We start from the raw sequence: 20,407 nt of genomic DNA, 5'->3' as shown, positions 1-20,407 counted from the left end.
TCTCCCTTATCTTAAACTGCAGTTGTAAGCTCTTTGGATCAGGAACCATCTTTGTGTTCTGTGTTTGTACAATGCCAATCACAATGGGTTCATGGTGATCAGGGCTCCCAAATGCTCGGATAATACAAATAAATAACAATAATAATGAAATAAGTAATAAAGTGCTTATTACACTGAAAAAATCTAACTTTTTTCAAGAAATTCCTATTTACAAATAATCTGTCATCCCCCCCCCCCCCATATCTTTACAGAGACATCAGCAAGAATCAAGTATCTGACATTGCTCCTGATGCATTCCATGGCTTGAAATCACTCACCTCGTTGTAAGTAGAGCTGAATGAGTTGTTTGGGGAGAATCTGAATGTAAAAAAGATAGAGTAAGTGGTGGCTGGTGATGCTTTGTTTCTGTGCACAATCATCAACTAGTGTGAAGAACCTAATCTTTCGTAAATGAGAAATTGATCGTGCAGACTTGAAGAGGGAACAGTTTACAGTTTGAATGAGTGTATTCTTTTTGTAACTGTGTTGTATGTGGTTATGTAGGTTTATCGCCCACCTTGTCTTGGTGTCCAAAAGTCAAAGTCACTTTTCTGTGGTGCTTTTATAAAGATCTTGGGGGGGAAACCTTTTCTACACCAGCGCCCTCTTCCATTTTCTCAGCAGCATTCAGATTCTGTTTTCCTTTTTTCAAATTACAAAATGAAGGACCTCAGCCAATCAAGAAAATGTTTTTATTTCTGACCTGTAAGTACTATTTTTATCAACAAGGTACATAGACTAAAATATTACTTCCTACAAAAACCAAATGTGGAAAACAGAATCTCGATAACTAATATTTTCTTTTTTGAAAACCGAAACTGTTCATGGTCTCCAGCTGAGTTTGAATATTTCTGAATTTTAGCCAGCTCACACCACTAGTTCTATTTAAGTTCTGTTTTAAAAGCTTGTAATAACAAAGACGAGACAATACAAGGTCATTTGCTGCAAAGGAAAATGAACCAAAGGCAAAGTGTTGGGAAGAAGTCCTGGTCGGAAGAGGAGTTTAAAGCTTTGGAATAGCATTACCTGAGTTAATATGAAATATGGTTTAAGCCAATTTAGATTAATTTGGAATAGAGACCACTAGCCTAGCCATTATGGAGTTGGCTTAAACACAGTTTATACACTTTACAAATGCTGCTATCACTGCATTTTCTGGGTGCCGAACAGCATTAGTAAATAACCTGTGTAACTTTTTGATCAATGCAAATATAGAAAGACTTATCAGCGTTCAACTATATACTGTATTAAGCCCTTGAAGCAAAATACTAAAAGATGGGCTTTATCCTGTTTCCTAAATACACCTGGTAGAATGCCAAATACCATTATTTATTGAATAATTTATGGATTTTAGGTATCAGAGGGATAGCCGTGTTAGTCTGGATCTGTAAAAGTGGCAAAGAGTCCTGTGGCACCCACAGAAAGCTTATGCTCCAATACGTCTGTGAGTCTATAAGGTGCCACAGGACTCTTTGCCGCTTTTATGGATTTTAGTATTCTGTTGCCAGTCAACCTGCTATAGATCTGGTCAGATCCCACACAAGTGTTAGCAAATGATTCATTGAAAAAAAGGGATGTTCACTGAATAATGTAATTTGGCACGGTACTAGACTAGCACTGTTCAACAGGCTTGTGCTCTAGGCAAACAGATAGAGTCGACTTTCAGAGTCAAGGCACCTCCACTGCTAATGCCCTGCCAAGCTGAAAGGCATTCAAGTTTAGGTAGAATTGACACAAGCCCACAAGTTGGCCTCAGCGGCTGGGGTGGCACACTGGGGTACAGGAGGGAAGCCAGAACCAAAACCATGCTCGAATGCATCAATAACACTTCAACTTCCCCCAGAACCAGTAAGGGGACTCGGAATTCTTTGGCTTGTCATCCAAAACTCTGTTTAAACCAAATGAGCCTTAACTGGTTTAAAACTGTTCCAGACCAGTTCAGGTAAAGTATAGATGAGGCCTAAAACTCTAGTAGTACATAAAGGAGATAGGGATAGTTTTGGCCAGAAGCAGCAAAAGGAGGATAAAAGGAGGGAAGTTGCCTATAGCAGGGTCTTTCGTCATCCAGTGTTGGACACTGCCTCTGCCTCAGTTTGCCTCCATCTGTAGCCAAACCAACCACTACCTCTGGTGGTCTAATTGCTGTCCCCTTGCAGGAACTGAATGATTTACACACAGGTAGTTAAACTTTTCTGCTTCTCCACCCCGTTATAATTATTAAATATAGCACACCGGGTAACAAACCACTCAAGCTGTTGTTCAGCCTGTCGGCACTGGGTGCCGGCAACACACAGGTAGTTAAATTCAAAACTAGAAATTCCTGGGCTCCTCCTGGAGGCTCACTAGTCTATTATACACCTCCTGGGCACTCAACTCTCTCTTAAGGTTTTGCTCCTGCTATTCTTCACAGGTCACTGCAGTCAGGCCTTTCCATCTGGTTGGTAGGGAGTGCTGATTTCCTACCCATGGGTCTCTTCTGGCTCCCTTACAGATACCTCCCTGCTGGTAGAAAAGGGGTACTTGTGGCACCTTAGAGACTTAACAAATTTATTTGAGCATAAGCTTTTGTGAGCTATAGCTCACTTCATCGGATGCATGTAGTGGAAAATACAGTGGGGAGATTTTATATACACAGAGAACATGAAACAATGGGTGTTACCATACACACTGTAAGAAGGGTGATCAGGTAAGGTGAGCTATTACCAGCAGGAGAATGGGGGTGGGGGAGAGAAACCTTTTGTAGTGATAATGAAGGTGGGCCATTTCCAGCAGTTGACAAGAATCTCTGAGGAACAATGCGGGTGGGAGGGAGTAAACATGGGGAAATAGTTTTACTTTATGTAATGACAATCCATTCCCAGTCTTTATTCAAGCCTAAGTTAATTGTATCCAGTTTGCAAATTAATTCCAATTCAGCAGTCTTTGGTTGGAATCTGTTTTTGAAGGTTTTTTGTTGAAGAATTGCCACTTTTAGGTCTGTAATCGAGTGACCAAAGAGACTGAAGTGTTCTCTGACTAGTTTTTGAATGGTATAATTCTTGACGTCTGATTTGTGTCCATTAATTCTTTTATGTAGAGACTGTCCAGTTTTACCAATGTACATGGCAGAGGGGCATTGCTGGCACATGATGGCATATATCACATTGGTAGATGTGCAAGTGAACAAGCCTCTGATAGTGTGGCTGATGTGATTAGGCCCTATGATGGTGTCCCCTGAATAGATATGTGGACACAGTTGGCAACGGGCTTTGTTGCAAAGATAGGTTCCTGGGTTAGAAAGAGACTCCAAGGAGAGACTGCTGAATTGGAATTAATTGCAAACTGGATTGCAAACCCATTGTTCTCTTTGTATATAAAATCTCCCCACTGTATTTTCCACTGCATGCATCCAATGAAGTGAGCTGTAGCTCAAGAAAGCTTATGCTCAAATAAATTTGTTAGTCTCTAAGGTACCACAAGTACTCCTTTTCTTTTTGCGGATACAGACTAACACGGCTCCTACTCTGAAATCTGCTCCCTGCTGATGTACCTTCTCCTTAACCTTGTTTCTGTGCATCAGGTTCTAGCTCTGTCTGAGCTGGGAAGCTCACCAGGCCCACTCCAGAATCTGGGCATTTTTAGAAAGATTTCCCTCAGGTCTTTCCTTGAACTTGATCTTCCTCCATGATGGAGCTGGCTCCCTCTTATAGGAAGTCCTAACCCTAGGCTATTAATATCTGATGCATGGTCACCTGAGCCAGACACTAGCCCAGGCCCATCAACTGGGAGGCCGATAACTAGGCATAGGTGGGGCTGAAGTCAACTCCCCTTAAAGGGCCAGTCCCCATCCTATGGCACTACCAAATGGAGCAGAACAAGAGGGAACATGTTAGGGGCTTATTCCTTGACCCGCTTACTTCCCTGGTCCTTCTTGTATGAACAGAGAGCAACAATTCCCGAAGTCCAAAGGTGCAAACAATTCGATATTTACTGGGGTGAACTTCCAGCAAGCATGATTCCAGTTTCCTTCCTCAGTGTCCCCCTTCCCAGCTCTGACACCACAGAGTCTTATGTCCCTGTTCCCATTCCCCCCTTAGCAAAACATGATTCCAATTTCCCCACCCCCATTCCCTCCTTACTTCCTGATTGACTGCAAACTATATAGTAAAACTTGAGTTCTGCTTAGCTATACCTTAACCAATCATTTTACTGAAATTTAACTTACCAATCCTAACATATTGTAACATGATTAGCCAACCAATTATATCCCACCACCTTAATTATTTTACACCCAGCAAAATTTATTATACAGCAGACAGAAACAATCACAGAACCAGACAGAGACCATGCAAATAAACAATAGCAAAGTGGGAACTATAATGACAAAACAATACAGAAGTGAAGATTTTACAACTACATCTATAAAGACATAAGGGTTTCCCAGCTGTGTCTATTGATAAGTGAGTTCTTACCGAACAGAAAACTATCAAACTAAATTTCCATTTACATCTTCTAGGCTCTTCCTTTTCTCTGGAGGTGTCAAGGTTCCTCCCCCACTCTGAACTCTAGGGTACAGATGTGGGGACCTGCATGAAAAAAACCTCCTAAGCTTATCTTTACCAGCTTAGGTCAAAACTTCCCCAAGGTACAAAATATTCCCCCCGTTGTCCTTGGACTGGCCGCTACCACCACCAAACTAATACTGGTTACTGGGGAAGAGCTGTTTGGACACGTCCTTCCCCCCAAAATACTTCCCAAAACCTTGCACCCCACTTCCTGGACAAGGTTTGGTAAAAAGCCTCACCAATTTGCCTAGGTGACTACAGACCCAGACCCTTGGATCTTAAGAACAATGAACAATCCTCCCAACACTTGCACCCCCCCTTCCCTGGGAAATGTTGGATAAAAAGCCTCACCAATTTGCATAGGTGACCACAGACCCAAACCCTTGGATCTGAGAACAATGAAAAAGCATTCAGTGTTTTACAAGAAGACTTTTAATAAAAAATAGAAGTAAATAGAAATAAAGAAATCCCCCCTGTAAAATCAGGATGGTAGATATCTTACAGGGTAATTAGATTCAAAAACATAGAGAACCCCTCTAGGCAAAACCTTAAGTTACAAAAAAGATACACAGACAGAAATAGTTATTCTATTCAGCACAATTCTTTTCTCAGCCATTTAAAGAAATCATAATCTAACACATACCTAGCTAGATTACTTACTAAAAGTTCTAAGGCTCCATTCCTGGTCTATCCCTGGCAGAAACCAGCATACAGACCGACACAGACCCTTTGTTTCTCTCCCTCCTCCCAGCTTTTGAAAGTATCTTGTCTCCTCATTGGTCGTTTTGGTCAGGTGCCAGCGAGGTTACCTTTAGCTTCTTAACCCTTTACAGGTGAGAGGAGCTTTCCCCTGGCCAGGAGGGATTTCAAAGGGGTTTACCCTTCCCTTTATATTTATGACAGGAGGTCATAGATCAGATCACCTTTCTAACAGCCCCAGATTGCCTTATTTCAATGTGACTAGTTTGGAATGTGAGGATGTGACCGGTCGCTTCCTAGCTTATGGCTGCCTCTGCTATTTAGCCAAAGATCTTAGCCTAAGAACAGGACCTCAGACTGTCACTGTAAGAGAGAGCCTGTAAACAGGCAGACTGTGATTTTGATTCTTTCCTTTATACCTCTATAACTAGGTAAGTGATAAGAATACACCTAAATTCTTAAAGTATAGACCTTTGCAGACAGGCCTGAATATCTGTTACACCTAAATTCTTAAAGTATAGGCCTTTGCAGACAGGACTGAATATCCGTATCTTAACAGAACAATATACAATTCACTCACTTTTTTTTAAGTGGTCCATTATTTTTGGAGCCCTGGTGGCCCAGTGACATTATTCAGCTCCATTTTCTGATTGTCTACAGTGCATTGTCTTAGCATTGTCGTGAGCTGTGAAGTGAGGTGTAGCTCACGAAAGCTTATGCTCAAATAAATTGGTTAGTCTCTAAGGTGCCACAAGTACTCCTTTTCTTTTTGCGAATACAGACTAACACAGCTGTTACTCTGAAACCTGTCTTAGCCGAGTAATTTTTCTTATCTTTATATTGAATGTGATTAGGTTGTCTGATAAGAATATTTGCTGACATTGAGATTAAATCTGCATATGGTACAGGTGGTCTTGTAGCTTTCAGAGTTAAAACCATGATAAAGGAAGGAGACAAACTAATGCAGAAATGAAAGTAGGCAACTTTGTGCCCATTCAAAAAAACACCACTGTTTGAATTCTTTTCCTTTTCTTCCACAGCCCCCATTGTCTGCTCCTTCTTAGCTGACTGCACTTCAGGTGCTCTCTCTACTTCCAGGAGAGTGAAAGTGCCTATCTGCAAGGCTGTCAAGAATGTTTTTCTAACAACTGACCAGTGGATGCCCCTTATATAGTAGCTTACCCAATCCAAACTCTCCTGTAATTAGTTGAGTGGCACAAGGCCTCAGTGATGAGGCAGGGTACTCTTCCCACCACAGTTAGAGTAGAATAGAAGAAAACAGGTGTGCAGTAGTTTTCTAAACATAGGGATGCTAATTACAGCAGCAGATGCACACGCTACACAAAATCCAATCTCTTAAACGTGACTAGTGGCCCATGCACTACAGGGCCACCAGACTTTTTCTTAAAAAAATAAAAAATCCTTTTCAAACAAGAAATCTCCTAGTGCTCAATCTAAAACTGATTATAACATCCCAGCTCCTTAGAACAGCACTTCCTGCCTTGGCAGTGAATTCTTTAGCACAAACCAAGAGGGAGAAGAGCTTATCCAGTATAAGGCCCCAAGCTCCTTCCATTGCCAGCATGTCCTATAAAAAGGAAATTAAGTAGCTGGTTTCTCCTAACCCATGTGTTCAGCAGAAGTTTGCTCTCCAGCCATGTCTGGAATCAGTCTTCGCAGTAAGGATGTTTTTCTTCTTGAAAGAAAATCTAGGGAATACATGGAAAAGGGGAGCTCTGACCCCTGCCTCAACTCCATTTAGAGTTAGTTATTGGAGCCCAGAATCAGGGAGAATAAATCTAGTTTGTTAAAGAGCATTGACTTTACCCTGAAGCGTCTCCATTCTTCCCCATGACACTTTGTTCTGCCACATAAAATTGCTCTCAGCCTATGGTCTGTCGGTCACTGATTGTCCATGCTTCTGGTAGTTTACGGAGTTGTTTTTTTTACAGTGGTGAATCCTCCTGTCAGTCTTCAAGCTATGAAGCTTTCTGCTACAATAGTTGTAGTAGAGTTCAGAGTTCCCTTGGAGTTTCCAGAAACTTATTTGATCACCAGCTGCACTTTAAAAAAAAGGCTCACCAAAAACAAACACATTCCTGCAGGCTCATGTCAGAAGACTTCTTGTTCTCTTGCCTCCATAATACTATCCTAATATTACTTTTTGTGTGTGAGAGAGAGGCCAGATAATGTTGTTGTAGGGAAGACTTGGAAGCATAATTGATTGATTGGAAGGGGCTCCACTGTCTCAATGTTAAGCAAACATTTGAAAACCTCTAGGTTAGTAATATATTAGATTTATAACCTGTATAACTAGAGTATTATTTTGCCTTTATTAGATAACTGTTAATAAAATACAAGTTTCATACACAAGGCTGGAAATTGTGGATAAGTTGAGAACACTTTCCTGTTTCTACTGTTTCAGCTGTCACATGGACTTTCTGAAGTAAATTATTTTTTGGTTCATCCAGTGAAACATTTGGCTTAATTATCAGAGAGGGGATTGGATGAGGGATTAGTGTCTGCTTATTGTACATAGTACCAAAGGTACAGGAGGATTCTGGGAGCCAGTAGACTTTCTGCACTTTTAATTCGGCTGTTCGAGTTCTGAAGACCTTATCCAGACAGTCTGGAGACATTTTGTGTGATGCAGCAAAGCAGCCTAAACCCTTCACTTGTGAAAGAGTAGGTTTCAGAACTGTGTAAAATGAGAAATCCTTCCCCATCTGAATTAGGCTCACAAGTGATTGATCAGTTTAGATCAGCTGGCATACAGACTAGTTTTAGTGTTTGGCATGTCATTCATATTTTACATCATCACATGTTGTATGATGATCTATCTCGTGTCATTCTGGGCTAAAACGCTATCTATTTAAATAAATGTTGAATCTATTTTAGAGTAACAAATTGCAGCCAGTATTTTTACCTTGATTTGTTTGGCCTAATTGTTATGCAGAAATATGAAATGCCGTACAAAAAAAAAAGTGTACATTTTCCTAAAATATCAGAAATGTAATGCTGCTATTACCCACAGTCCTTGCTGCTGTTTTGAGAGCTCTTATTCCTGTTGAACCTATGCCATTGTCCTCATAATTTTGGAAACGTAATTCTTCATAAGAAGAATCATTTTCACAGTCTGAAAGGTAGTTAAAAGGCTTTTGAGGGCTGAAGAAGCCATTGCCCAGAGTCTTGATTTGACACTTCACTAAGAATGTTATAACCAAGCCAAAATAAAGGAACTATTAGCTGGAAAACATATGGTACAGACTAAAGGATTCAACAGTGGGCTTTTATACCCAGCAAGTTCTGGGTCAACTTTCAGGAGAAAAGCTTTATGTTCTGGGACTCTGACTCAACTGAGCAAGTTGCAACTAAGGCTTGTGGGAATGCATGCAGAAGTGTCAGAGAATAGAGGGAAATACGCACCCATTTTTTCAGGTACTTGAAAAGCAGACAACTAAACCTTGATGATTATGGAAGGCCTATAATATATTATGCTGATCATGTAATCCCAAATTCCTTAATCTTGTGATTGTTAAAGGGGTTCATAATGTCTAGAGATTGTAGTAAAGCCATTAGTGTCCTCCAGGTCCAAGATCCTGCCAGTGCAGGATTGTTTAATGTTTAATATTTTCTAGTGTTCAGTATATTCTAATGGTAGGTATGAACTGGTGCTTCCACCACTTACATCATATGATTAGTCCAGAAGCTGAGACTCCATCCTGTGGGGAGAATTTTCATTATTTCTGTCTAATTATTTTATCTAATCTATCAATATTTAATCAGAGTGTCAGCAACTGTGTTATTTTGGCACCAGTTTATTTGAGTCAAATTAACCTCTAAAATAGCGTGTTCTGCTAAACTTTTCTTCAAGTTTAATGGCATCTCTTGGCAGACACCTTTAATATAAGAGCATAAAAGTGTGTGACCAAACAATATGAACCAGACAAGCATGGTACATTTGAAGGCATTTCTGATCTCTTTAATTAGGGTTTTTGTTTGCTTGTTGTGTTTCTTGCTATGAAGATCTAACAAGACAAGCTACTTTATTTGGAATAGTGAAGGAACAACAAGGTTCACTTTCTGTAATGCATCATTTGCTAAATATAATAAAGGGAAAAGAATATGTAAAAAAATACTCCTTTTTTCAGTTCTCTGAATCCAAGTAATTAGTTAGATCAGTTAAATAAATTGGCCTGTTTCTAGAGCACTTTCAATGTCCATGAACAGCTGAATATAACTGTGGGACTTTTATTTTATTGTTTTAGTGAAAAATCTCTTCATCAGTTTAACAAGGCGATTCTCCCAGGCTTCTGCTCTAATGTTTGCATTGCAGCGGGCAGTTTGGGTTTTTCATGCACTGTTCTTATCAATGTTTGGAAGGTTGACGACAGTCTGGAAATTGCTGCTAGCTAAAATCCACCCAATCTGCCCGATGCTTTGCAGAATTGCAGAATGTGGGTCGCAGCCACCCTGAAAGCATTTAGCTGTGAACTGGCAGGCTGACGGCTCTACATGCTATTAAGAATAGAGCCCTCAGATGCATCAACTATACGTATGCCAGACAACTCGCTAACATTAGGAAGCAACCTGTAGTATTGTGAAAACTTTGCTTGACTCAAGTAGATAGTAAATGATTCTTCAGTATTAATTATTCTGGCATTAGAAGAAACAGGCTTGTCAGAAGTACCAGGGATGAGCGGAATACAACTTATGCACTGGACGCTCTTGTACATAGGATTGTGTGTTTGTTTTCATGGCTCTCATCTACATCCAGATTGGTATCTGTCTTGAACAGAGACCACCGCTGTGGGTATGTATAGTTGGAAGAGAGGGAAGAGAGCAGCAGGGAAGAGAGGAAGCAGTCTTGCGGTCCCTTTTAACTCTTTCACTCATTTTTAAATTTCAAATCAACAGCATGAAGATCAGAGTACTGCAGATGTAGTTCAGCCAGAAATCTTCTTGCTCCTCCTCCTACCGCAAGGGGAGATGGTATCTGTAAATCTCTTCCTTTACCTGGCACTAAACAACAAGTATATAAATCCCTACAAAGCCATCCTTTTATTCTTCCAAATAGCCTGTGAAGCAAATGAAGCATTAATGAGACTCAGAGGGAAAAAAATAAAGGTAGAAGTGTCTTTGTTGATTCACTAATTGTCAGATAGAGCCACTTCCTTTGTTTACTTTGTTTTATTGTGTATTTTACTTGGTATGACTGTAATTTTAATGCAAAATTTTCAGACGTTTGCTTTTCAGACGTGTGATTTTCAGACGTTGAGGGATGCAATAATATATACATTTATGTACCAAATTTGCACACATACCTTGAAAACTGCATGCATTAAAAGTAGAAATGACCAATGTTCAAGCTAGGGAAGCAAATGCACATGCATTTTACAGCTTTTATTTCTGTAGCCAGACCTCCAAAAATAGGCCCCTTGTTGCTAAAGACATCTTTGAGAGTATGTGGAATCATTGAAATGATCAGCTGGGTCTTCCTGGGTACTTTCTGGTGTGTTTTTCTGACTTAAATTCTGGTATTCCAGAAACACTGCTGTGTGTGTGCATTTGTACCGGAGAGGCAGGAAGATGAAAGGTTGGGGATATGGTAATGGGGTGTGAGATTGGCCGGTATGGAGATGCATCTCCCATAAGTAACTGCTAGCAGCAGTACTTTCAGGCGTGCCATTGACAGTGTATCAAAGGCAAAATATCTTTGGAGTGTAGACCTGACAACAGCCAGGCAGACGTGGGCATCTGAACACTTGCCTGTCTCAAACATAATCAAAGCAGCTTCTGCATAAATGTTCCCAGGCTCTCAATTAGAAACAATAAATGGAAATGTGGGATGTAGGAAAATAAGATGCAATGTCATGTGCTTCCCTTGCGTTTCTCCGCTGCTGCATAGGAAGGTTTGACTTCCACTGTGACATGGTGGGCAGACAATGACATTAGTTAATTTGGCTCAGTGTAGCATTGAACATTTAATATGAATTACAAATGGGTGCCTGAGCTATCATACTGACTTTTGTTTAGTCAGTTATTTGTTCAAATGTTAATGTGCCACACACGTGCAGGCCCCATTACACTAGGAAATGTTTGTTTTCTTCTTATGGCTTCTACAAATCTAAAGTTTTGTTTTATTATAAAAGTTTTTTAAACAATTTCTAAAAATAGACAACATCTAATAGTTTCAAAGATTTCAAATTGAAGAGAGCATTGAATTTCACAACTTTGCTTCTTTTAAATAAACACCAGTGACAAATTACTTCAGACACATTATTCCAAGGTTCCTTTGGATAGCAACCCAAGTAACAGATGTGTCAGGTGTTGAGGTTGAGAATGGTGTAATATAGCCTCAAAGATGAGGGTAATTAGCAGGAAGGGCAATGCTATCACAATGGCCATTGATCTGTGGTGGAGATTTTCACTGCTTTCCACAGCTGTATGTTTGGCTTGGGTTGAGGGAAACCCTTTGGAACTTTTCTGATATTACTGCAGTATTAGTGCACCTGGCACTTTGCAGTGAACCAGTTTGTACAAAGTAACTCCCATCTATGCGCCCAAATTGCTTCTCAGTTTCATAATTTAATCATTTTTGTTGTTGTGAAATATTCATATATCCTTATTTTCTCCTCTTGGGCTCCATTGCACTTACTGGGTCAGGCTGAGATTGCAACTGGTGGGGGCAGAATACCTCCTGAAATGCTGCTTGTGTGACATTCTATACACAATTCAGCTGTCATAAGACGTTCAGATGTCATCCAGACAGGGTCCTTTAACATGTACACATCCCTGGTTCGTATGTCCAGATTGTTAGGAATTAACAGTGCAACATCACCATGCTGAATTCTATACTTTTTGCATCGTGAACAGAGGGTCTCGATGGTTAAAACATTTCATACAGGGAGAAAGGAAAAAAGTCAGGCTGAAAAATAGTGAAATACAGTTTTTGGAGAATGTCCAGTTTCTGCATTAAAAATGCTTTTCAGCACCAGACAAAGTCTGAATCATAACAACTCATTGAATACCATGTGCCCTCCTGAAAAGAAAATGAGATCAGTAGTTAAATTAAACGGCTACAGATCGTGGTCATGGTGCATGAGATCAATAAAAATGATAATTCACAGAGGGATGAGAGGATAGTAGGCTGGACTGTTACTTACTATTCTTTTGTTTCCCCGTATCTTTCAGAGTGCTCTATGGAAATAAGATCACTGAGATTCCCAAAGGCCTTTTCGATGGGCTTGTCTCTCTGCAGTTGCTGTGAGTATGAGCTCTTCTTTTACTGTTATTCAGCCTAACCAGATTTTTAGTTTTTTCAGCTTCTAGTTTTAACTTCAGAAAATCCCTTGTTGGCCCATCACCTTATGCACTGAAAATTCATTGAGACACTTCACTGACTAGGATAGCAATGGGGTGAAGAGGAGAAAAAGAAAAAAGGTGAGTGTGATTTTTACAGCTCAGTAACTGTAGCAGGCAGCTGATACAGTAGATTAAGTTTGCGGGAGGAAGAGGAAGAACACATTAAATCTAAGAGGGGAAGTATCTTCTTGGTGAATTTATGAAGAAACTCAAGATCTGAAAGTCACCACCAAATGCCAGTAAGATGATGCCAGTTGATCATTTTTATACTACTTTTCATATTTTCCATTCATCCATGACATATATGGGTGAATGTGTAGATCCTCACTGACAATCATGTTGCAGATAGCCTGTGCTTGTAAGGAAAATAGTAATATTTAAGGATATTGCAATTACCTGCAGTGTCTAGTTCCATATCTTTATTATTTTTATTACATTGATTGTGGCTCCATTTGAATACAAATGGTCTCAGTCCTGTGCCTTAGTATATTTACATAGTCAAGTAGTTTAAGAGATGCAGATTTGGTTTGCACTAAAACAGTGTCATGATCTGAGGAAAAATCTACTCTAGACTATAAATATATTCATTTTTCATTAACCCACTGGGGAAAAATAGAGATGGGACAGAATTAAAATCCCAAGCCTTTTTCACTTTGTGGGAACAAAGTTTAGCACCTTGAACCTGTTTTGGGAGAGAGAAATCGGCCACCATTTCAGCCAGCCAGTAGAGGGGGCAAAAGTTAAATTGATTTAAACTGTATTCCCGGAGCTCGGGTTAGAATCCCTGAAGATGTGCTTAGACAAAGAAATAGATGATGTTGATCCATATAGGTTAGCATCCCATAAAACACGTATAGAGAATGCAATAGAAAATAGGGAAATCAAGGTGGAATACAACAATATTTCTAGGTGGAATACAACAAAATTAGTCAAAAACATCTTATTTATAAGTCTCTGAGTCTGTCTCAACATACAGTGAGTTGGAAATCCAAATAATAACTATTATTATTTATAATACTGTATTACTCAGAGGCCGCAAGCTGTGTCATCACTCCATTACTAGAGGCTGTACAAAGACAGAGAGAGATTTGGATTATAAACTTTTTGGTACAGAAAAAAAGCTAAAATGAGTTAAAATATTTGTAATTTTGCTATAAGTGATAATTCACACTCTCTTCTCACTTCAGGTGTAATTTAGTCAATAGGTTTTTCAGTTGCAAATCTGGATCACTTTTCTCTGGAAAGAGACAAGATGAGAGAGGGCACACAAGGTGGATTTATTATAAGTCTTCAGGAGAGAATTCTGCAAACTGTTCCTCTCCTTCAGGCATGCAGTTACCTCCTGTTGCCCTTTGCACACTCCTTTCCTGTCAGCCTGCACCATTCACAGCAAGCCCCTCTGTATCTTAAATTACTTTTGGTTCCAGCATGTGCACTAGGTATGGAATAAATATGCAGGCTTTTTTGTTTCGTTATGCATGAGAGCAGTAGATCCTGAAGTACTCTGAAACTTGGGTGCAGTACCAATTGATACAAGAGGCACATTAGTTATTGTAGTTCTCTAACAGCAGCATACAGTGCAGTGAAGGAACTTCAAGGAAAAAGAGCCTTTAATTCAAATAATCCATCTAGTTATGGGTGGTTTTTTTGTTTTGTTTTGTTATGTTGGAGCAAAGTATATGAAGAATTCAGCTTGGTCAAAATCGGTTCACACGGTGCCTTTTACAGCTGTGAGTTTAAAAGGACACTATGTCATTGGATTCAAAGCTGGACAAGTTACAGATGGGTTCCTTCTCAGTAAAAAAAAAAAGTCACTTAACATATGGCTAAGTGTCCTGTAAAAATGTGGCTGTAGAACCTTTGAATGAAACATAAAGATAGGTTTATTTACTGCACTTATGTTTATATAATAGTCCTTCTGTGTATGTAACACAGTATTTTATGTTACTTCTTTAAAACCAAATATTGTAACACTACTACTGAGATTAGCTAAAGTGACACTTTTTTGTTAAAGTGGCAAAATCCATGTAATGGGAAATAGTTCAAAGATACTGCTGTTAAACCATTTGAGCCGCATCAAGATGAGAAGATCTAAGTGGATAAATTTTAAAAGATTGTCCGAGTTAGGGCATTCATGGATAATGTTACTTTGGGGGCTTTTAAATGACTTTTTGAAGGTATTTGGATTGTAAAGTAGCTGTTGGCAAAGATAAAGTTGAATGATCATGCTTAAATGCAAACAAATGTCTGAACATTTTTCTGACCGTGGCTTTGAAGAAGCTATTACAGATTTGCTTGTTGTATTTTAATGGATGCCTAAAACATAAATGGCATGGATTGGTTTTAGACCTGCTGTTGAACAGTTGGAAAACTGCCCTCTGATTAGATCTAATTTAGCATTCAGTGAGCTCTAGATTGAATTTCTTCTTATTAGTCTGGAGACACACTGATAAAAATGCTCTGATTAGAATACATTGGTAGCCAATGTAATTTTCTAAGCTTGAACGGGACCATTTTTAAAAATGTATCGGTACATTGTAAAGCAGTGCATGCTATTAGCAAGGGAGGGTGAGCATGGGTCCTTCTCAAAGCTTTCAGGTTTTGGTTTAGGAGGAAAATCTCTTAAATTGCACAGCAGATGCTACTCAGTTGTTTGCTCTCAATTACACTATTCTTTTAAGCCCCACAAAAACTTTTCTAACCTTGTGTTTTGTATATAGAATAATAAAGTAGGGCCACATGCTGCCTCTCTTAATTAGGTAGAATAGTATCTTAATTCTGCAAGTAGTTCTACTAAAGTCAGTGGCCTACTTTCACAGCAAGGTGCTGCTCAGCTTGAGTATGGATGGTAGAATCTGACCCATAATATCTTCAACAATCCTATTAGTCCCTTGAATGTGGGAAAGATGATAATTTTAGTTTACTTTTAGACCACTTGGAATGGTGGTTAGAATTCTGTAATTTCATTTAGACAACACAGAGGTGGGCGAGGCATATATACTATAGGCAGTAAGGCATAGTTAGACGGTATCTATCTTTTCTTTTTAAATTTAACTTTATTACCCTCCTAGATTAATTTAAAATTTGGGGATAAATGTAATTTCTTAAGTCTGTGCCATGATTAACTTACTAATTGGCTGACCTAACGTATAATAATAAATAACCCTATAATTGGATTTCAATTAAAATGCTGCTTTCCCAGATCATCTTATTATACACAAGTGTAACCAGCAATATCCATGGAATCCAGTTGCAACACGGATTCTAGCATCCTAATGAGCAAGTGGGACCTCTCTTCTTGGACTGTATCAAGCTCAAACTAGTCATGTTCTGAGCTTCTGGTAGCCCAAATGGTAAAGATTCTGGATGGTTGTTCATGGAAGTGATGATCATGTTCTTTCTACTCAGCTTATTGGGCTGTATCAAGTGCCTCTCAGGGTTTTAGTTTCCTGTAGTGAGGTGTACTATTTTCCAGGACGGAGAACTGGAGTGTGAATTTATTAGTGACCTGTAACCTTCCTTTCCAATGTGTGGCAACAAGATATAGAAGGAGAACACAGCTGTAGAACAGCATTTGCTTTATTAGCATTGCTTGTCTGACATGTATATGAATATTACAGAAATGAAAAGTGCTTCAGTTGGAGATGGATGTTTTCATGTAAACATTAGCCACAGTCAGTTTTACTACCTTTCCAGGAGGCTTTAAACTAATCTTGGTCTGTCTGGAGGCTGGAATAAAAGCAACTTAGTCATCTGTCTTTCAATTTTCTTGGGACATGGACAAGACCTTTCAAGAATTCCTGAGTTTCCCAAATAACATGCCAATCACAGTGCAGTAGGTAAAACTTAACACCACACGGCTGGTTCTTTCTCTGCAGCAGTTTGACAAATAAGCTTGATGACTACTCTGCTTACCCCCTCATGGCTAAATCTGCAACACCATCCTGCAGCGAAACAGAGCTACGATTCAAATGGCTCATGCCAATGAATTGTGGATAATTCACACAGAGTCTAACCATCCTTTTCATATCTGAACAGTGCTCTTTTTGCAGCCATATTAAAACAATCATTTCAGACCATTTTTATTGCTGTCAAACACCACATGCTTTGAGGTATCTTCGTCCCTGGAGCCAAAAGGATATCATAACATTTTCTGTTTAAAGAGATTAGGTACCTAAGTAGGGAATGTAATCTGGTTTATCAAGTGTCTAACATGTATCAGTTTTCAATAAACCTTGTTCCTTAAGGAAATTTGCCTTACACTGTCACTGGTCATACTGGTGCTGTGACGTGTTGATCTTAAATCTTGAGAGGTTGAGCTTGCTAAGGTCAATTGGACAATTATGCAGAAGAAAAGTTTCCCAGAGTCGTTTCTGTTCTTTTGTATCTAGCCCTGTACTTACTCTTTCTATACGCCAGTGTGCTGAAGAGCTTGTACCTGGAAAATGATGGGTTTGTTGTAGCTTCACCTCCATAACAATCCACAAGAAGCTTAGGGTTCTCTTCTCATGTTATAGATGTCTGTGATTTCAGTTAGCATCAGAGTTAAATGTGTGCATTGAAGTGGGGAGTGAGCTATAAACATACTAATGTGTGTACACTGAAGTATAAACAGATAGAATGCATTTTAAAGGTGTTCCAGAATTAGAGATGGGCTCAAGCCAAAACCTTAGATCCAAGTCACTAATTTTAGTGAAGTGTGGTGTTAACTAGTAACTTTCCTTGTCTATTCAAAATACAATTATACAGAGTGAGAAATTGCACTGACATTTGAAAACTGGTGCAAATGAACACTCTTCCCAAGCCTTTTCCCTCTAAAAGCCAGTCAAACTTTTGTTTAGTTAACGCTCATTGCTTTTCATTTTCCTCTGCTTCTGTGTTGTGGGTTTTGGCTGGTAATGAGATTTCCAGTACTTCCACAAGGGATGTTGTTATCACAACATCTCCAGCCCAGTTTTGTACCACCAAGTCGTTCAGACCACTTAGAGAAGCTCCAGAGAGGGTTGGGTGAAGTTATGTGCCAGTTTTAGCCTGTGAGTTGATTTATAATTCTAGGCGGATGCCACATGGAATTCAATTATCGCACCGAGTTTCCACCAGATTCTCGATGTTTAGCCATTGGATTTGAGTTAGGTAGAATCTGAAACTCAAAGAGAATGCAGAGAGGTGCTAACCCACTCAGGGTGATGTAAGGCAGAAAAGTTTTCACAATCTCTCTGCAAACTTGAAAGCAATAAGCTCTGCACCCCTGTGTCCAGCACCTCCAATATAATCTTTGAAGTAACATATCTTTATTAGTTTTAACCAGTGCTACAAAATCATATATAAAAATAACAAAACCTGTGAACAAACAGACAATTTTCCATAACAAAATCCTTCATTGCACACCATTGCTTGCCCCCCAACACTCCCTAGTCACCTCATGTGTACCTGTCATCAGCACACCTGTTTCCCTTCCGATAACAGATAAATTCTTCCTATCCCATGAAATTCTTCAGTTTAGACATTTAGTCTTATAAATAAGGTGCCTGGATGAACCAATTTCTGCCAAGCTGCCATCCCAGTCTTTTAAAACTTGGACCCTAGAGCTTTTCCACTTTCTAAGCATCAATTTATTTTCACAACCAGATGCAGTTGCAGTCCAGTCTTCCAAACATTCTGTAATCCCATGGTATTGATGATAAATAAATGCTCAGTAAACACCTTTCGGTGTTTGTCAACTCATTACACTTCTGACTGAGCGAATGCATCCAAACGGTTTGATTTAACCCACTTGTACTTCTGAGTGAATCTGGGTCATTATTTTACATTTTTAAAAGAATTATTTATGATTTCTACTTTATTTTGATTTGATTTGAATTGAGAGGTTTGGGTTAAACCCAGAACAAAGCAAAATTCAATGGTTATGAATCCAAACCAAATAGAAATATGTGTATTCCACACTGCCTTTATTGCAATCTCTCTAAAAAGTGGGGATGTTTTTGTTTCCTTTTGAAAAAGCTATGCAGACCATGCACTTGTGTTCTCACTACAAATTAAACCAGCTTGGAAGCACTGCAGGGGATAGTGAAGTACCATTAAGATGCTCTGTATCTCAAGTTAAATGGTTACATTAGAAACAGCAGATTCGGTGAACGCAATATGGTCTTTGAGAAAATGTTTGTATAGGTCTAGAATTTTTCAGATTTTCTTGTGCTTTATTTGGATTGTTATATATCATATTTAAATTGTCTTCTGGAAAGCCCTGTAAGTCAACAGACTTTCATTTACTAAATTCTGTGAGGAACCTATACCCTGGAGAAACTGTGGTCCTAGAAGGCGTTGAGCATCTCTCAGAATCCAGTTCCTTACTGGCAGTTGAGGGCGTTGAGCACCTTGTGAGTTTGGGCCTTACTGGGCACCTTACAAACAGTGGAACATTTCGCTTTAGAGTGTACCCTGTCACTTCTAAGCAAAGGATTGCTTACCATGGCACCAATCACAGCATTTTACTTATGGAACAAGTGACCATCTTCAATTCTTAGCAGAATCACGTGGGACACTTTTGTCTTGTTATTTAATGCAATCCTGGGAAGAACAGGACGACAATCAGATCAGAGTCTAGTCCCGAGTAGAGAAGAAGGGTCTCTGTATAGATCTGTCAAGCTTTAAAATTATTTTCAGGCCACTTGCAGTGTGGGGTTTTTTTTTTTCCTTTCAATCTTTCTGTGTTTACTCTTGTGATAATATTACAAACTTAGCTGATCTGTTATGTGGCTATACATCAGCTATGATCTCATTGGCTTTCATAAGCTGAACAGGGTCAGTATCTAAATGGGAGAACCTATCAAGAAGCCCAGGCGCTGTGACAAGAGGTGTTGGTAATTCAACTGCCCTCTTTCTTCACAGTCACAAATACCCCAGTATAGTGTTAGTCATTGTTCAGCTTGAGCTGCCATCTTTTGGAGGAGAAGTGAAATTGAAGCGTTTAAAATCTGACAAAGGCAAAATGTTAGACTGCACCATGATTAAATTGCAACATGAATAATTAAATTGTACCTTTTGGAGTTTCCCTTTTTAATTTCCACTGGACAAATTCTTTGTCTTCACCTCCTTTTCTAAACTGTTGAGAAAAACTGATAATGAATTAGCTCTTGGCATTGTCAGCTGAATCCTGGCAGAAATGTTGGTGGCCAGTCATAATACGGAAAAAGATATATATCAGTGGTTTTCTAAATATATTGAGGCAGATGACGGGTAGCAAGCTTTGTGCTCTTCATATCAGACTGCTAGAAGCCTTCTTAATCTTCCATAGCATGCTTATCCCAGTTTTGTAATATCTTTTATTGGTGTCTCTAGTTATGCCAGCTACTGGTAATGACAAGCACTTTTTTTTCTTCTAACTGGATCATAGTGATGCATATTAAGATACATTTGGGGGGGGGATTTCTTTTCAAATCTTAGCCTTTTCCACACCATTTTACTACATACCATTTTATCACATTTTACAGAGGATTATACTGGCTTAAGTCTGGAAAGATTGTAGGTCTTTCAGTGCTTAGTTTTTGTTGGAAATAATGACATTTAATTTCTCAATGCTTTCTCAACTAATCTGTAATAATAGTCTCTTTAGTGAAATACACTGATATTTTAATACTTTGATGCCTGATAAACAGATGGCATTAGATGTATTCCATCTTTCTCAGAGGGAGACACCTTTTTAGCTCAGGACATCAATATTTAGAATACCTTTCAAGAGGAGAATACTTTCAGGAAAAAAA

At 39.1% G+C, this 20,407-nt stretch overlaps 1 protein-coding gene across 1 annotated transcript in view; it reads left to right on the top strand.

The window, feature by feature from the left end:
- The window catches only part of SLIT3 (slit guidance ligand 3), an 810,486-nt gene that overhangs the window by 579,017 nt on the left and 211,062 nt on the right, over window positions 1–20,407 (top strand). The window contains exons 11-12 of the mRNA XM_084636935.1: window positions 252–323; window positions 12,477–12,548. Of these exons, the coding sequence (XP_084493061.1) occupies window positions 252–323; window positions 12,477–12,548 (144 nt within the window). The remainder of the gene's footprint in view (window positions 1–251; window positions 324–12,476; window positions 12,549–20,407) is intronic.

The sequence above is a fragment of the Lepidochelys olivacea genome (genome assembly GCF_965140295.1).
Source record: "Lepidochelys olivacea isolate rLepOli2 genome assembly, chromosome: 8".
NCBI lineage: Eukaryota > Metazoa > Chordata > Testudines > Cheloniidae > Lepidochelys > Lepidochelys olivacea.
The sequence above is the reverse complement of the archived record's forward strand: the minus strand, read 5'-3'. Positions and strand labels throughout refer to the sequence as shown.